This window comes from Oncorhynchus kisutch, linkage group LG29 (genome assembly GCF_002021735.2).
Source record: "Oncorhynchus kisutch isolate 150728-3 linkage group LG29, Okis_V2, whole genome shotgun sequence".
NCBI classification, from domain to species: Eukaryota; Metazoa; Chordata; class Actinopteri; order Salmoniformes; family Salmonidae; genus Oncorhynchus; species Oncorhynchus kisutch.
Genome location: NC_034202.2, coordinates 19,761,347 through 19,778,336, shown reverse-complemented (window position 1 = coordinate 19,778,336; position 16,990 = coordinate 19,761,347). Strand labels below are relative to the sequence as shown.

At 43.9% G+C, this 16,990-nt stretch overlaps 1 protein-coding gene across 1 annotated transcript in view; it reads left to right on the top strand.

The window, feature by feature from the left end:
* ass1 (argininosuccinate synthase 1) overlaps nt 1-3,759 on the top strand; it is a 29,849-nt gene extending 26,090 nt beyond the window's left edge. The window contains exons 14-15 of the mRNA XM_020465539.2: nt 3,324-3,389; nt 3,535-3,759. Of these exons, the coding sequence (XP_020321128.1) occupies nt 3,324-3,389; nt 3,535-3,583 (115 nt within the window). The 3' untranslated portion in view covers nt 3,584-3,759. The remainder of the gene's footprint in view (nt 1-3,323; nt 3,390-3,534) is intronic.
* Nucleotides 3,760-16,990: the final 13,231 nt, after the last annotated feature.

The window sequence follows — 16,990 nt, the reverse complement described above, 5'->3', positions numbered from 1 at the left end:
TTAACTGTAAGACCCTGGTGGACAGCTAGCTGCGTCTCCTCAGTAAACAGTGTCATTAACACAGTGGTATAGCATCACATACACGCTGCATTGATCTGGGACAAATGTCAAAAGGTTTCCTGCTAGGTGTTTGGCAGTCAATTAGACCACATGGTTTTTCCTATGTATTCACCTTCAGGAAACCTGCTTCCACAGCCATTCAACACCTCATAGACCGCACTCATAAGATGGTAGGTAGGGAGCCTTGTTTTGAGAGTTGATGGTGGTCTTGCCTTTCTTTCTCTCCACGGAGTCTTTTTTTTTTCTTTTTCTGACATTCTTTGATTTCCTCCAGCACGGTGTGTCTGAAGAATGAGTGCAGGTCTTAGATTAGCAGCTGGGGCTCTGTGGAGGAAGAGCTGAGGGTGTTAGCGCTGCAGGTAAAAACTACTGTAATTAGGCCCTATTCCCACTACGAGATATGAAGGCGAGTATGAGGGGATGGGGTGGTGAAAAAGATAATTCTACTTTTCAATTCACATTACATCCTTGTCTAACCTTTTGTTGTGGCTGGCAATGCGACATTCTTGGTACGCAGCTCAAATTGACTGTAAATATCACAGTAGCAAGTAAACACAAAATATTCAGCAATAACCAGGTTTCTATCCAGCCTTTTTATGCAAATAAAGTACATGTCAGATAAATCACAACAGGCCTGTTGGAAACAGACAATTTGTCGGTAAACTTTCCAAATGTCGACAAAACAAAACACGCTTAGCAAGGTGGGCTATTTTTGTCGGTAAAGTTCATTTTGAGAAATGTCAGTGGAAACGCTTTTATACGCATATTTATATTATAACCATCATATGGAAGTAAACTTGGAGTCATGCGATGTGTCGTCCACGTATACAGTTTGAGGCTTACAGATGAAATAAGTTATGATGAACTTCAGTGTGGTGAAAGTTCACAGTGATGAGCTTGATGCAACTTTTCAATAAATATCGAGGGTCTTATTCTGGTGATATGATGGTCGATGCTTGGTTGCCATTTGACAAATAAACAATCTCGCTGTCCATAATATTCTCATCATGTAGGCTATACCTGCACTGTATCTGGAGCTGGTGGCTAGAGCACAAGTGCCCATACCAGAATGGGCACAGTCACTATAAAACGACCGTCAGCAGAGTTGAAAATGCGATGGAAACCCATTTAACTTGTACTTTTTAATTGGTTACATGGGAATTTAACCAAGTTATTTTTATGTGCACTACTTCATCACGCACAGCCTTTTATCCACAACAAGTCCATTTGACGGAGACACGTTTCTGGTGGGGAAATGTGCATATTGTTTTTATGCTGATTTTAGAATATTCTCATGGAAATCTGTTGCCAATTGGATGGAAACCTAACTTTTATTGAATAATACAACAAGCATATTACACTCATGGGTAATACAATAATTCATAAGCATTTATATGCATTGTGCAGACAATGAAAGGTTTATTTTCTTGTCTGTTTGATACACTCATTACATTTAGATTTATATCATGCCTTCATCAAGTAACGTTAGCCTATCAAAAAGGAACGATTAACCTTCTCATGTGAATATAAAAGTACACTAGGCCTACCTTTAAAACAAACCAGGCTTATTTTTTTTCAATATCATGTGAATCGATTAAATGTGGTAAAAGCTAATTGCTACTGAAAACATGGGCGTAGGTGAATTGACCTAGATGAGCTGTTTTGTATGGAAGCCCATACCTGCCACCAACAAAATGTAATGAAATAAAATGGCTGGATTGGTCAACGTGTGCAATTAGTCTGTGCTTCAGTCTGATTAACTGTGGGCTACTGATGACAACCACAGCTGCAGGTAGCCTAGAGAATCGTATGCTCTCTGATCCCATGTGGGCCAGGGGAAATGTAACGGTGTGTTTTTCTAGCCTAAAGTAGGCCCGTTTTTATTTGTGTTTGAGAAAATGTGATAAAATTTGGTTTCTAGTCACACTTCGGGTGGCTGCGCTAACTAAGTCTTTTTAGTGGAATGAATCAACACAATAGTGATGACATGCTGTTTGAGTGTCTTTTTAGGTCTACATGATGCAACCCTGCATACAGCGAGCTCAGACTAGTATGTTTCTGTAAATGGTTTAAACGTTAGGGCCAGGAGTCTTTCCAGGAGTTTTATTTTAAACCACATGACCAGATTAGAAAAACTATCTGGTCCCATCATAGCCCATATAAAACTGTTTTTTTTACAGCTGATTTATTGCTATGTCATACACCACAACTTGGGTCTGAAGTTGGTTAGGTTAGCCTACTACCAGGTCAGGGGAAACTCTGGGCCCCAGGAGAACAACCCCCCCCCCCCTCCCCACCAGCACCACTCTGGGACCTGTGGTGTCACCTCTGAAACAACCACACATTGTTACAAATGAAACAACACATCCTATGTGTAGGATCTACCTTTGACATGTTTTTGGTAGTGGGATGGTCTTGTTATACATGTCTCAGTGCAGCCGGCAGCTACAATTTCCAAATTAAACAGGTTGTTACTGCAATTTCAGGTAAAAACGCAATATAACAAGTCTCCAATATAAGGAAAATGTCTATACATTTCAGCTGTTTAAAAAAAGATTCCTCTGCTATTACCTTTTATACTGTAGGAATGTTGGCTCAAGGAGACAATTGTTTCCACTGCCCTGCTTCAACTGTCGCGTACTACCTTCGGAGGGTAGCGAGACTCTAACATAGAGGAACATACTCTTTGTAAAGGTGTGTGTGTGTGTGTGTCGGAGAGAGAGAGGGGGGCTCTCTCTCTCCGACACACACACACACACCTTTACAAATACGCACACCTTACAAAACCATACACCTTTACAAATACACACACCGAGGAGGAGAAGGGAACGAGCCACAAGAGGCCTATATAATAATGTTCACTAGCATCATTTTTACATCACGGCCGTTGCTTACAAAAAGGATGTCACAGACAAAAAAAAACATCCGGTTATGAGAAACTCATTTCCTCTGCTTAGGAGTTTGTACAAAACTGGATTGTCTACAAATGAGTTGGGTGTTTGTGCTTTTTCTCAACGTGTGGTTGTTTTTTTCCCCCTCCTGAAATCGCAAACATAAAGAGCAAATGCGTTCAGAGAGAAATCTATTGACATTTTTTTTGAATGATGCAATAATCCATGGTTAATGTTATTCACTATCCTACCTCTCCTGTGGGATAGACGGGTGTTGGAATAAGTTCAGTTTAGAATGTGACTGCAAAAGCCCTTCCCCAACCACGTAGGCCCACACAATAACCTGACTTACACCCCTGTTTTTTGTCCCAGTATGGATGTGCAGGGAGACTATGACCCATGTGATGCCTCTGGATTCATCAAGATCAACGCTGTCAGGTTTGTGTCCTTCATAAGCAAACTCAAATGTCCCCAAAAGTTATATTTTCATGAAGGGTTCTTGAGCGTCAACCATATTTCTTTTTTTACATACACTTTTTTGATTTCGATAAATGCTCTAACTAACTCTGTTCTCTCACTGCAGACTAAGGGAGCACCACCGTTTGCAGGGGGAACATCGCTCCAAGCACTAGGGCTAGACGGTCAGCCTTGGATCATCTTTCTCTCCCCTGTGTCTTATGCAGCTTTACACTTCCTAATGTTTACTCTCACCCCTCTTGCCTTACCGGAGTAGTTTTCTAGTTGCATATTTCAAATGAGGTGTTTGTTACTGTATGTTGTAATAAAATGTATTTCAATCATTGAAGTGTATTGCTGTCACACTACATTTTGTGCTTAAGAGGGTAAATGAGAATTCTTACATTGATTTAGTATATCTGATAGGTGTCCTTTTGGTACAGAACAGTCGTATCTGGGCACTGTTCCGTCAAAGGGGTTAAGGGTATCAGGGAAGCTGTATCATGTAAACAGTATATGTAGATCAGTAGATGACGCTGTTGCCTAGTGGGAGGTTGGTTGGTTGCACTGGTGTGCTTGGGCCTTGTTGCTAGGCTAGCTGTCATCTACTGTAGTGGAAGTGATGAGGCTATTTCTGGTATGTGACGGCGCGACTGGAGTGAAAGGACAGGCCAATTGGGGGTCGACGTATATCAGGCTCAGCATGTGTGCTCTGCTCTGTTCATCCCAACTGCATATAGACAGACAGCCAGCAAGAGATGAACTTATGACACGTATATGTATTGCAGTTAAATGATACCTTCGCTTTGAGTCTCCATTGACATGGATGTGTGTGTGTCTCAATGCAGAATCGATGTTTAAAAAAAATAATAATAATTAAACGAAACGTTTTTAAAGTTAGTGCCCTATAGTCTTATTATTTTTCATTCTTCCTCTCACACTATATGATTCAAACCCTCTCCAGATCTTGGGGTGTCCCACACTGTTGAAGGGGCGATAGGCTGGATGAGGGGGCGCCCTGAGCCTGAGGTGGACCCAGGCAGGAGCCCTCCTGCTGGGCTTAATGGCCGGTGGGGGATCCCCAGGTCCTTTCAGTCCCACCAAAACCCCTCAACCCTGCTCAATTACACCGCAGGCGTCTCAGTCTGCCTGGTCAATTACCAGCTAGCCCTGGCATTTAGTAACGCGTGCATACATTCAGCAGGTCGCCTGTAATCACTGGCCTTTTTGGGGGGGGGAATTGCTTGTGCAGAAAATGAGGGATTCAGATTAGCCAGTGAAGCTGAAGGAGAAAGGAGGGTAGGGTAGTACGACTGTCACTCTCAATCTGTGGTCTGTGGTGGGAGCTCAGTATAGCTCTGTGTAGGGGGAAGATAGTTATGACCTTTCACCTTTGTGTCTTACCCCAGGTCATTAGCCATATAAATGAAGCAGACTGACATGTGAACACTGCTAGGTGTGTGAGAGAGAGTGATGGAGAGCTGTGGTCTGTGGCAGCAGTCAAGGTGCCGCAGTTTAGAGCATTAACCACTAGCCTGTCCAAGGATTGGATGACATCATGAGAACGGCCTGGGCAGTATGTACCGTGTGTGTTGCCTGTGTCTCGTGTTTCAGCGCCAGCCAGCCTCCTGCTCTGCCCGCCCGCCTGTGGCTTCACGGCAACCTGCGTCTCTGTCAGGTATGAAAGCGAGGACACCTGACCAAGGGAATTAATCATCCTTGACCCTGAGTCAATTACCCCTCATTACCCACTCTGTGTCAGCCTCTCCAAGGAGACGCGCCACAATGGGATGACATGAAAGTCAACGGCGTCCCTGAATGGAGCCCTAATGGATGCTCTTCTGTCTGTCTCCGTAGGAGCAGACCTTCACTCTCTGTCACTCTCTCACTGCACACAAAGGACACCATTGTTCCCAGGTTACTGTGGCCTCTTGAGACGGATCCTCTAGTATTTTGTGACAGAGAGGGTGTACGGGTGCAGGTGATTTGTCTCTGCTGCAGTGAAAAATATGAACGACATGGACTGTAGTCCAATTTGTAACTGCGCTATCTCAAATTGTGAATTCCGTTCAAATTATACATATTTTTTCTTTCTCTCGGGAATTCATCTGTACCTGCTCTAAAGTGTATAACTGAACGAGAAATGATCTCTTCAATCAAGTCAACCTCAAGTTTTCTGTAAACTGAAGTTAATGGCAAACAATGTAACAGTAAAGGAGGGAGAGCTGGGGGTCTATTAAGCACAGAAGATGAGTCTATTCTCTAACAGAACGTCTTGGGTCATTTAATCCCTACCTACCTGTCTGGAGGAGTCAGGGGTCCCAGGTTCACTGACCTCTGCTCTAAACGGCAGCCAGCACAAAAGAAGCTGGAACAATAACAGTCCACAGGAGGTCAATTACCTGCAATTAGAATGCAAGGCAGGTCCCATCATTATGGTGAACCTGTAACCTAAGACGACAGCCCCATAAGCTTTCTCTATTATGTCTGTAGTGCACTTCACCCTGGGACTGGGAGTGTAGACCCTGCGTCCACGGTTCCCAGCTAGACACCTGGAAGAGTGGCAGTAACGCATGAGCGCAGTCCTTCCCTGTGTTCACTCCGTCTGCACTGAGGTAGTCTCTCCTGACAGATGGAAACATTAAGAGGCCGGGTCTCACATGAGCTTTGGTTCTGGGGGCAGAGTAGATTGGCACTGAGGAAGGAACTGGATGGGTGAAATAAAGTTCACAGTATGTACCTTATTGCCTTCAACGCCCCTGGGTGTACAGATCAGTGCAAATGAAGATGTGTGGGGAGGCAGACACTTTTGACTGTCGAAATGCACCCAAATAATATGCATGTAATCCTCAATGTTATGAAACCAATGTGTGACATCTGCATAGCATGTAGAGCAAATTAGTCCATCAATATTTTATAATATGAAACCAATTCCACCTGGTTGGGATGGAGTGTAATGCTGCTTGGTCCAGCACCAGAGGGGTTAACAACGGTCCCCAGAGGTTTTCCCAGAAAGCTAATGGGCCAGGAAAAGACAATGAGGTCATCCTCTCACTGCAGAGTGAGTCGGGGAGATTTACGACAGGCCGAGACACACCACAGATTGGTTCGGACCTACTATATACTGTTCTAGTGTGTTAAGTGGAACCGCTGGGATTAATGGATGTAGGCATTAGGTGACTTAATCCCACTGTGATGAGATGTGAGGATGGTATAAGGAGGTTTCACAGACGGTGACATGTGACACCGAAGATGCCTTGCCAAGTCCACCACCGTGTCCGACATATGAGTTGCAGTATGTTTAATGTGAAGCAAACCCAAGCTGTGAAAGTGTATCAGAGAAACAGAACAGCCTCTCCTTTTGCAGTACTTATTCTACAGTACTTGAGTGTAGGACAACCTAGCTATCTAATATGCATGGATCCTGTGTACACGGCAGTTGGGACAGACTTCGTTCTGGTGTCAAAGGACACTGGTATGTTACTTCCTCTCCCCAAAATCTATAAACGGATGGAGGACCATTATGGTCAAAGCCTTGTCTTTGTTTGGACACAGCCAGTAATGAAATATTGATGGAAAATTATAAATATTTTGCCTCCTGCTTAATGTTGCCCATCTGAGAGGGTTAATGAGTGTTTGGGATACCCTGTCTCCTGTTACAGCAACTAGACTTCTAGGGTCTGTCCCCCTGGGGCCATGGCTAATCGATAGCCTTTTACAATGCCAGATTAACTTTTTCTTGGTCTATGAGGTCTTTGTGGCCAGGCTGAATCTTGTTCACCAAAATACAAGATTTAAATATGTTGGAAGGTTTGGTCGATTTACGATGTGGTCACTGCACAGAAATTCTGTTGTATTTCATCATCTGCAAAATATTGTCCAACACACTTTTTTACTTTTCATATTCTCAATATTATTTTAACAGTTATGTTAGGGGCGGCAGGTAGCCTAGTGGTTAGAGCGTTGGGCCAGTAACTGAAAGGTTGCTAGATTGAATCCCCGAGCTGACAAGGTAAAAATCTGTCAATCTGCCCCTGAACAAGGCAGTTAACCCACTGTTCATAGGCCATCATTGTAAATAAGAATGTGTTCTTAACTTACTTGCCTAGTTAAATTAAGGTTAAATAAATTAATATTACCTGCTGTCTACTCCACCCCATTCATACCTCTCTTCCTCTTTGTCACAACAGTGTTCGTGTAGGGATAGATGTGAATGATGGTTTGCCCTGTGCCCCATTCAGACCAATACAAATCCATAGATGCCAAATCCATGGGGTTTAAAGCTTCTCTAAGAGGGGCTTTCCTCCCCCAGCCAGTTCCATAGAGGGAGTGGGCAGCCAGGAAGTCTTCACAGATCTCACCAGGGAGAAGCAGCCAGGATCAGAGGGATCTGGTCTCTATCCCATAACCAGCTGCCCTGTGGTCTCAGACCAGCTCCAAAATCCAACTCCCCAGGGCAGCAGTAATGTAGTATGTTTATCTCAAATCAATAGATTTATCTCCCTGGCAGTGACTACGCTCTCTGGCTCCCTCCCTGGAGTCTGCTGGTTTGTTAGCAGGCCCACTCATTATGTCCTTCGATTTGTTTCTGGGAGAGGTGGTGAATGGATGAGTGGCGTATCAGGTTCAAGGTGGTGATCCTGCTTGAGTGTATCCCTAGGAAGGTGATTTTAATGTTTAATGGCCCTGTTTACACTGAGTATACAAAACATTGCTCTTTCCATGATACTGACCAGGGGAAAGCTATGATCCCTTATTGATGTCACTTGTTAAATCCACTTCAATCAGCGTAGATGAAGTGGAGGAGGCAGGTTAAAGAAGGATACTTAAGCCTTGAGACAAATGAGAAATGGATTGGGTATGTGTCCTTCAGAGGGTGAATGGGCAAGACAAAATATAAGTGCCTTTGAACGGGGTAGTAGTGATGTCTGGTGAGGACCAATAAATTGGTAGTAGGTGCCAGACGCCCCGGTTTGTGTGAAGAAATGCTACGCTGCTGTGTTTTTCATGCTCAACAGTTATTCGCATGTATCAAGAATGGTCCATCACCCAACAGACATCCAGCCAACTTGACACAACTGTGGGAAGCATTGGAGTCAACAGGAGCCAGCATCCATTCGACACCTTGTAGAGTCCATCCCCCAACGACTTGAGGCTGTTCTGAGGGCAATAGGGGGTGGAACTCAATATTTGGAAGATGTTCAGAAAGTTTGATCAGTGTGCTGAATATGTGCATGTGGTGTAATGACTGATGCTGATTGTCAGTGGTCGGTTGGAGTGTCTTGTTAGCATCTTTGCACATTCTGAAATCTTCATCAGAGCCACTTTTTTCTTAATGACCACTTTACACTACTGCTCTAATAAGGGAAATACACCGTGCAATAGTATATATATATATATATGGATTACTTTCACCACTAGAGGGCTAGATAAAGCACCTCATATTCTGATTGATACCATTTGCGCTTCAACAGAGATTGTAATGAGACAGATTTCAATTGTGGATCCATGTCTTTCTCACACAGAGAGAGAATAATCAACCGGTACAACTTGCATTTTCTGAATACTTCCTTGACGTTATTTTCATTTTCGTTGTTGTGGAAACAGACATACATATTAACCAAGGTTGTGAACTGTGAGCCTGATTAACCAGGGTTGTAAAACTGTGAGCCTGATTAACCAGGGTTGTAAAACTGTGAGCCTGATTAACCAGGGTTGTAAACTGTGAGTCTGAAGGGAAACGTCTGTTGCTTTTAAAGAATAGAGACTATTCTGTTTACTATTCCTGCTGATGTGTGTGTTGACTTCTGTCTGGGTGGCTTTGAATGGCTGGAAGCACTGTGGGCTCCTGTCATTGAAAGGATACACTCTAGACTCTGACTTATGCAGTGATGACAGGCGAAGCTTTAGCTGCTGGAAAAACAGCAGCCAAACACTCTCTTTGTCAGTTCACGGCGAAAAGAGCTCACACACAAGCCCATTTAGCTATTATTTCCTCTCAGTCGCAGATAGACACACAATAAAGTGAACATTTTCAGAGGAAAGAGCTGGGGAAAGAAGAGGAGAGTAGGACAGGTGGGGCAGGAGGGCAGGAAAAATTGGTGGAGGGAAGAGGTGGGGTTGATTGGTGGCAGGGCGGGGTCATGCTGTCCCAGAGGAGAGAGAGAAATAGTGGAAAACATCCGTAATTTTCACCGCAGGATCCAATGTAATTGAGTCATTTCAAATACAGATACAGAGCTGAATCAAAGCAAAGTGGCTGGGGGTTGGGGGCTGAGGAAGCTGAAAAGACAAGGGGGGAAATAAGGAGGTAAATGTATACATTTCCTGTCATTGGAGAAAGACAGTCTGTTTTCAAATGTTCATCTGTCAACAAAAATAATTGGGAATTGCAGGATTTGTCCTGTCAGGGATTTTTATTTTAAGGTACTCCTTCTCCAGCCGTCATACAGTTTCATTTCATTTCTGTTTTTTTTCACTTTTGCATTGTGATACTTACTGATCAGATGCCTTTTTCTCCTGCCTGATCTCCTTTTTAATTTCCTATTGTCTGTAGTCTTCTTATAATTACACTACACTGGAAGTGAAAATGACCTTTCCTTTACTGCCTTTTGAAGTTGCATTTTATGAAACTTGTTTTTTTTTTGGGGGGGGGGGGTGTTTCCTCTCTCCATAGACAATGATTTGTATTTGAAGGAAACCTGAAAGCTGGACAGAGAGAGATACCTAAGAGGGTTCTCAATGAAACAATATCCCTGTATGTATCCTGCCGTCAGAATTCCACATATAATTGCAGTATCTCTCAGCATGTAAGGCAATTACAGTTTTATATGGCCCCTTCTTCTGCGGGAGAGGGTGAAATATTCAGCGGCAACTGGGATAAATATGCAGGTGTTTGTGTTTAACCTTTCTATTTCCCAATAATCCCCCGAGGAGGTACTGTTTTCATAATCCTGCATTTTCTGAGATGTTTCAAAATGGTGTTAAATTAGCTTCTTATTTTTCAGCTTCTATCCATGTTTCTTTTTCCAAAGTAATTACTGAACAAGCCCAACATCTGGATATTTCATGGTTCTGGGGTAGCTCAATTAAAGCATTTACACTCAGCAAAAAAAGGACACTGTCTTTCAAAGATAATTCGTAAAAACCCAAATAACTTCACAGATCTTCACTGTAAAGGGTTTAAACACTGTTTCCCATGCTTGTTCAATAACCTAGAAAACAATTAATGAACATGCACCAGTGGAACAGTCGTTAAGACACTGACAGATTACAGACGGTAGGCAATTAAGGTCACAGTTATGAAAACTTAGGACACTAGAGGCCTTTCTACTGACTCTGAAAAACACCAAAAGAAAGATGCGCAGGGTCCCTGCTCATCTGCGTGAACGTGCCTTAGGCATGCTGCAAGGAGGCATGAGGACTGCAGATACGGCCAGGGCAATAAATTGCAATGTCCGTACAGTGAGACGCCAAAGACAGCGCTACAGGGAGACAGGGTGGAGAGCTGATCGTCCTCGCAGTGGCAGACCACATATAACAACACCTGCACAGGATCGGTACATCCGAACATCACACCAGCAGGACAGGTACAGGATGGCAACGCACAATCCCTCCAAAAGTGCTCAGACTCTCAGCCTATTGCGGACAGAGGCTGGACTGAGAGCTTGTAGGCCTGTGGTAAGGCAGGTCCTCACCAGACATCACCGGCAACAACGTTGCCTATGGGTACAAACCCACCGTCGCTGGACCAGACAGGACTGGCAAAAAGTGCTCTTCACTGACGAGTCGCGGTTTTGTCTCACCAGGGGTGATGGTCGGATTCGTGTTTATCGTTGAAGGAATGAGCGTTATACCGAGGCCTGTACTCAGGAGCGGGATCGATTTTGAGGTGGAGGGTCCGTCATGGTCTGTCACAGCATCATCAGACTGAGCTTGTGGTCATTGCAGGCAATCTCAACGCTTTGCATTACAGGGAAGACCTCCTCCTCCCTCATGTTGTACCCTTCCTGCAGGCTCATCCTGACATGACCCTCCAGCATGACAATGCCACCAGCCATACTGCTCGTTCTGTGCATGATTTCCTGCAAGACAGGAATGTCAGTGTTCTGCCATGGCCAGCACGTCTGGGACATGTTGGATCGGAAGGTAAGGGCTAGGGCCATTCCCCCCAGAAATGTCTGGGAACTTGCAGGTGCCTTGGTGGAAGAGTGGGGTAACATCTCACAGCAAGAACTGGCAAATCTGGTGCAGTCCACAAGGAGGAGATGCACTGCAGTACTTAATGCAGCTGGTGGCCACACCAGATACTGACTGATACTGACTGTTACTTTTGATTTAGAAAATTAGCAGTCACATGTATGCTTGTATGCTTTTTTCACAACTGCATGAATGCGTAAGCTTAGCACTACTGTACTTCACTCAAAACCAGTTCAAACACCTGGCTTGCATTTAGACAGGCAGCCCAATTCTGATATTTTTCCACTAATTGGTCTATTGACCAATCAGATCTTTTTCAGAGCGCATCTGATTGGTTAAAAGATCAATGAATGAAAAAAAAAAAACAGAATTGGGCTGCCTGTCTAAATGCAATCCATCATGGAGACTGACAATTGCATGTGTGCATTTATTCCCCCTCACCCATTTATACTGTGATAGATCTACGTCACAAGCCTGAAGCAAGTGGAACATTCAGAGGAAAGTCATGTTTTTGTCATTTGGAAGGAATCCCACAGGTTGGTTATTCTTCAGCATGTTGTTGTAAAGCTTAGCTCACACACACACACAGTGAGAAAGTCTGTACATTCCACCACAGACGACCCAGGAGACAAGAGACCCTTCTCAACAATAATGGAGAGGAGAGGGAGCAACATGACACTTGATCAGCCTTGTATGGTAACCACACTCTGCACACCCCACCATCCCCTCCATTCTCATGAAAGTTCCCACTGTTGACTGGCAGGACTCCAGAGGCCTACCACACCTGCTTTGGCTATCCCTGTTCTCCTGTACCGCTGGGAGAGAGAGAGACTGGGGCTGCAGGCGGCCGACTCTCTAATGGTTCTGTGTGAATTTGACTTCCCTTCCTACCCATCCCTGAGTCTGAATACATTGCTGAGCACATGGTAGCAATATCGGCACAAGATCATACTTCACAGAAATGTGATATCTTAATTTAGTGGTGTCAGTCTGGTTATGGTAATGGGAACCCCTACTTCTCAGCCACTTAATTTATTCTCTTCTTTTTTGGAAGTGATAAAATGCATGAGGCTGAGTAGGCAGGAAAATTGATATCTCTGTGTCCATAAGAGGCAGCAGACCAAGGGAACGTCAATCTCCTTGTCTCACAGGCCACCCAAATCAGTCATCTCCAAGCACCCCACAGCATTGACTTATGTCTATATCCCACACATACTGTACACGGAGTATACAAAACATTAAGAGCACCTGCTCTTCCCATGACATAGCCTGACCATCTGAACCCAGGTGAAAGCTATGATCCCTTATTGATGTCAATTGTTAAATCCACTTCAATCAGTGTAGATGAAGGGGAGGAGACAGGTTAAAGGAGGATTTTTAAATATTGAGACATGGATTGTGTGTGTGCCATTTAGAATGTGAATGGACAAGACCAAAGATTCAAGTGCCTTTGAACAGGGTATGGTAGTAGGTGCCAGGCTCGCCAGTTTGTGTCAAGAACTGCAACACTGAAGGGTTTTTCATGCGCAACAGTTTCCTGTGTGTATCAAGAATGGTCCACCACCCAAAGGACATCCAGCCAACTTGACACAACTTTTAGGAAGCACAGGCGTCAACATGGGCCAACATCCCTGAGGAACACTTTCAACACCTTGTTGAGTCCATACCCTGATGAATTGAGGCTGTTCTGTGGGCAGAAGGGGGTGCAACTCAATATGAGGAAGGTGTTCCCAATGTTTGGTGTACATACAGAGAACACATTGTTTGCATTGTTAGGGGAAAATGTAAAGCACTGCATTTCATGGACAATAAAAAAGAAACATAAAAATAGGCTACTCAAACAAATGTGCTTTCATTATACATCGTCTCCAAATGAATTTGAGTGAGGCCTACTTGCATCTTGTTCTTGTAGCATTGGGATTGGGTGGAATTTAAGGAACATGAACTGTTTTGCATAAACATCTATAAATTTGAGGCAATTTTACTTGCCTCTCTCCAAAGTGCTGGAATCTGCCAGATGTGTAACGATAGATGTTTCCACATGTGCAAGGAGAAAATGAGAAGGAAAATCAATATTCCTCCATTTTCATCTCTCTGTAGGCTGTTTTGGGTCCAACCAGATTGGTTACACGATGCTCCCCATATTACACAATAAAACACGTCTTTACTCATAAGGAATAGGCCTGCATGCAAAAACAGACACATTTAGCCAACTGTGGAGGCAATTGTAACACACAACAACAACAAAAACATTTTAAAACCAATTGCCTTGTAGCCCATTATCTGAGTAGGCTACATTTAGTGTTAAACAAAGGAGGGCACACAAATAGTAACAGAAGAAAATTAACAAAAAAATGCTAATTTGTTTTAAAATGTTTTGCCAGTTCAATAAATCCTGTGACCTGGTCAAATTCAAGACCATACGCACTGTTAGCGATGTGAGGAAGTGTTAAAAACTTTTTACCTGGAAACAATTCATATTTATTTAACCAAACATCGGTAAAAGAACAGTGTTGTGCTACTGCATACTAAGTGGGCAAGTTTAAAAATACACATCAGCTTGTACTTATTTTTATACAAAAACATTTCTAAAGAGCATTCCAAAACAAACAAACATTCACACCTAATGCCTCATGTAATCCAACATTTTCATATTGATCAACATGCTGCTCGCGCTCTTTAAAAATCAAAGGTTATGTACAGTTGAAGTTGGAAGTTTACATACACCTTAGCCAAATACATTTAAACTCAGTTTCACAATTCCTGACATTTAATCCTTGTAAAAATTCCTTGACTTAGGTCAGTTAGGATCACCACTTTATTATAGGAATGTGAAATGTCAGAATAATAGTAGAGAGAATGATTTACTTCAGCTTTTATTTCTTTCATCACATTCCCAGTGGGTCAGAAATGTACATGCATTATATTAGTATTTGGTAGCATTGCCTTTAAATTCTTTAACTTGGGTCAAATGTTTCAGGTAGTCTTCCACAAGCTTCCCACAATAAGTTGGGTGAATTTTGGCCCATTCCTCCTGACAGAGCTGATGTAACTGAGTCAGGTTCGCACACACTTTTTCAGTTCTGCCCACAACTTTTTTATTGGATTGAGGTCAGTGCTTTGTGATGGCCACTCCAATACCTTGACTTTGTTGTCCTTAAGCCATTTTGCCACAACTTTGGAAGTATGCTTGGGGTCATTGCCCTTGGAAGACCCATTTGCGACCAAGCTTTAACTTCCTGACTGATGTCTTGAGATGTTGCTTCAATATATCCACATAATTTTCCATTCTCATGATGTCATCTATTTTGTGAAGTGCACCAGTCCCTCCTGCAGCAAAGCACCCCCACAACATGATGCTGCCACTCCCGTGCTTCACGGTTGAGATGGTGTTCTTCGGCTTGCAAGCGTCCCCATTTCTCCTCCGAACATAACAATGGTCATTATGGCCAAACGGTTATATTTTTGTTTCATCAGACCACATGACATCTCTCCAAAAAGTACAATCTTTGTCCCCGTGTGCAGTTGCAAACCGTAGTCTGGCTTTTTTATGGCAGTTTTGGAGCAGTGGTTTCTTCCTTGCTGAGCGGCCTTTCAGGTTATGTCGATATAGGACTCGTTTTACTGTGGATATAGATACTTTTGTACCCGTTTCCTCCAGCATCTTCACAACGTCCTTTGCTGTTGTTCTGGGATTGATTTGCACTTTTCGCACCAAAGTACATTAATCTCTAGGAGACAGAATGCGTCTCCTTCCTGAGAGGTATGATGGCTGCATGGTCCCATAGTGTTTACACTTGCATACTATTGTTTGTACAGATGAACGTAGTACCTTCAGGCGTTTGGAAATTGCTCCCAAGGATGAACCAGACGTGGAGGTCTACAATTTTTTTCTGAGGTCTTGGTTGATTTCTTTTGATTTTCCCATGATGTCAAGCAAAGAGGCACTGAGTTTTAATGTAAGGCTTTGAAATACATCCACAGGTACACTTCCAATTGACTCAAATGATGTCAATTAGCCTAACAGAAGCTAATAAAGCCATGACATAATTTTCTGGAATTTTCCAAGCTGTTTAAAAGGCACAGTCAACTTAGTGCATGTAAACGTCTGACCCACTGGAATTGTGATACAGTGAATTATAAGTGAAATTATCTGTCTATAAATAGCTGTTGGGAAAATGACTTGTGTCATGCACAAAGTAGATGTCTTAACCGACTTGACAAAACTATAGTTTGTTAACAAGAAATGTGTGTAGTAGTTGAAAAACTAGTTTTAATGACTCCAACCTAAGTGTATGTAAACTCCGACATCAGCTGTATGTAACCACGGTTTTGTGAGCTATATGGGTCACTCCAATATATTGGTATCACTCCGCAGTGGAGGGATACATCTGAGGTGAGGATTTACAGATTCACTCCTGTGTACACCTGTGTCATGGCTGGGGTCCGCCCCTATATATCGACCCCATGGCCGCGACACGTTCTCTACATCATTTTTGAGGCGCCTGTAGTGCCATAGAGGATTGGAGTGATCCATATAGCTCACATAACTGTGGTTACATACGTAACCTTCGTTATGTTTCACTATATTGGATCCCTCCAATATATTGGTATACCCATACCAGATTTAGTTGGTGCTAGTGGGACCTGGCCAGCAAACGGTGAAGTCCCAGTGCGGGACTGAGATGCAGGGGCCATCAATGTGGAAGGGGGGGTCCTGGCCCAGTCCCTGGGAAGGGGAGGCGATGCCAACCATAGAGGGGAGGTACCACATTTACCCAATAGTATCTAGCAATGCCCAGCTGGCCGCAGCACCAATATTAGCGAGGGACACTCCTCTCAGTAGAGCCCAAGATGCAGCCACACCTCGTGTTGAATGTGCCACCACAGATCCCAGCACTGGCCTGCCAACCAGGTGGAATGCTGTCATAATCGTGTCCATGATCCAGTGAGAGAGCCTCTGCTTTGGAAACCCAGCCCCCAGGACTCTCTCACCATAGCAGACAAAGAGCTGGTGTGTTGTTCTCACTCACCGAGTCTGCTCCACATAGGCAGCTAGTGCCCATACAGGACACAGCATGCCGGAGGGAGGCCTGAGACAGCAGGTCAGATCTCAGGGGGCAGTTGCCAAGGTGCCCCAGACAACAGGGACAGGAGAAGGCCCCAGACAACAGGGACAGGAGGAGGCTGAACCAGGGTCATCTGAGCCAGTATGGGGCCACCAGCAGCAGAGGATGCTCTGCCATCCTGGTCCTGTCTGGCACACCCTGGATCAGGGGAAATGCATAAAGCTCCAGCCCTGGCCAATTGTGAGCCATAGCATCCAATCCCAGAGGCCCTGGTGGCTCCGACAGAGTACCACAGGGGGCAGTGTGCATTGTCCA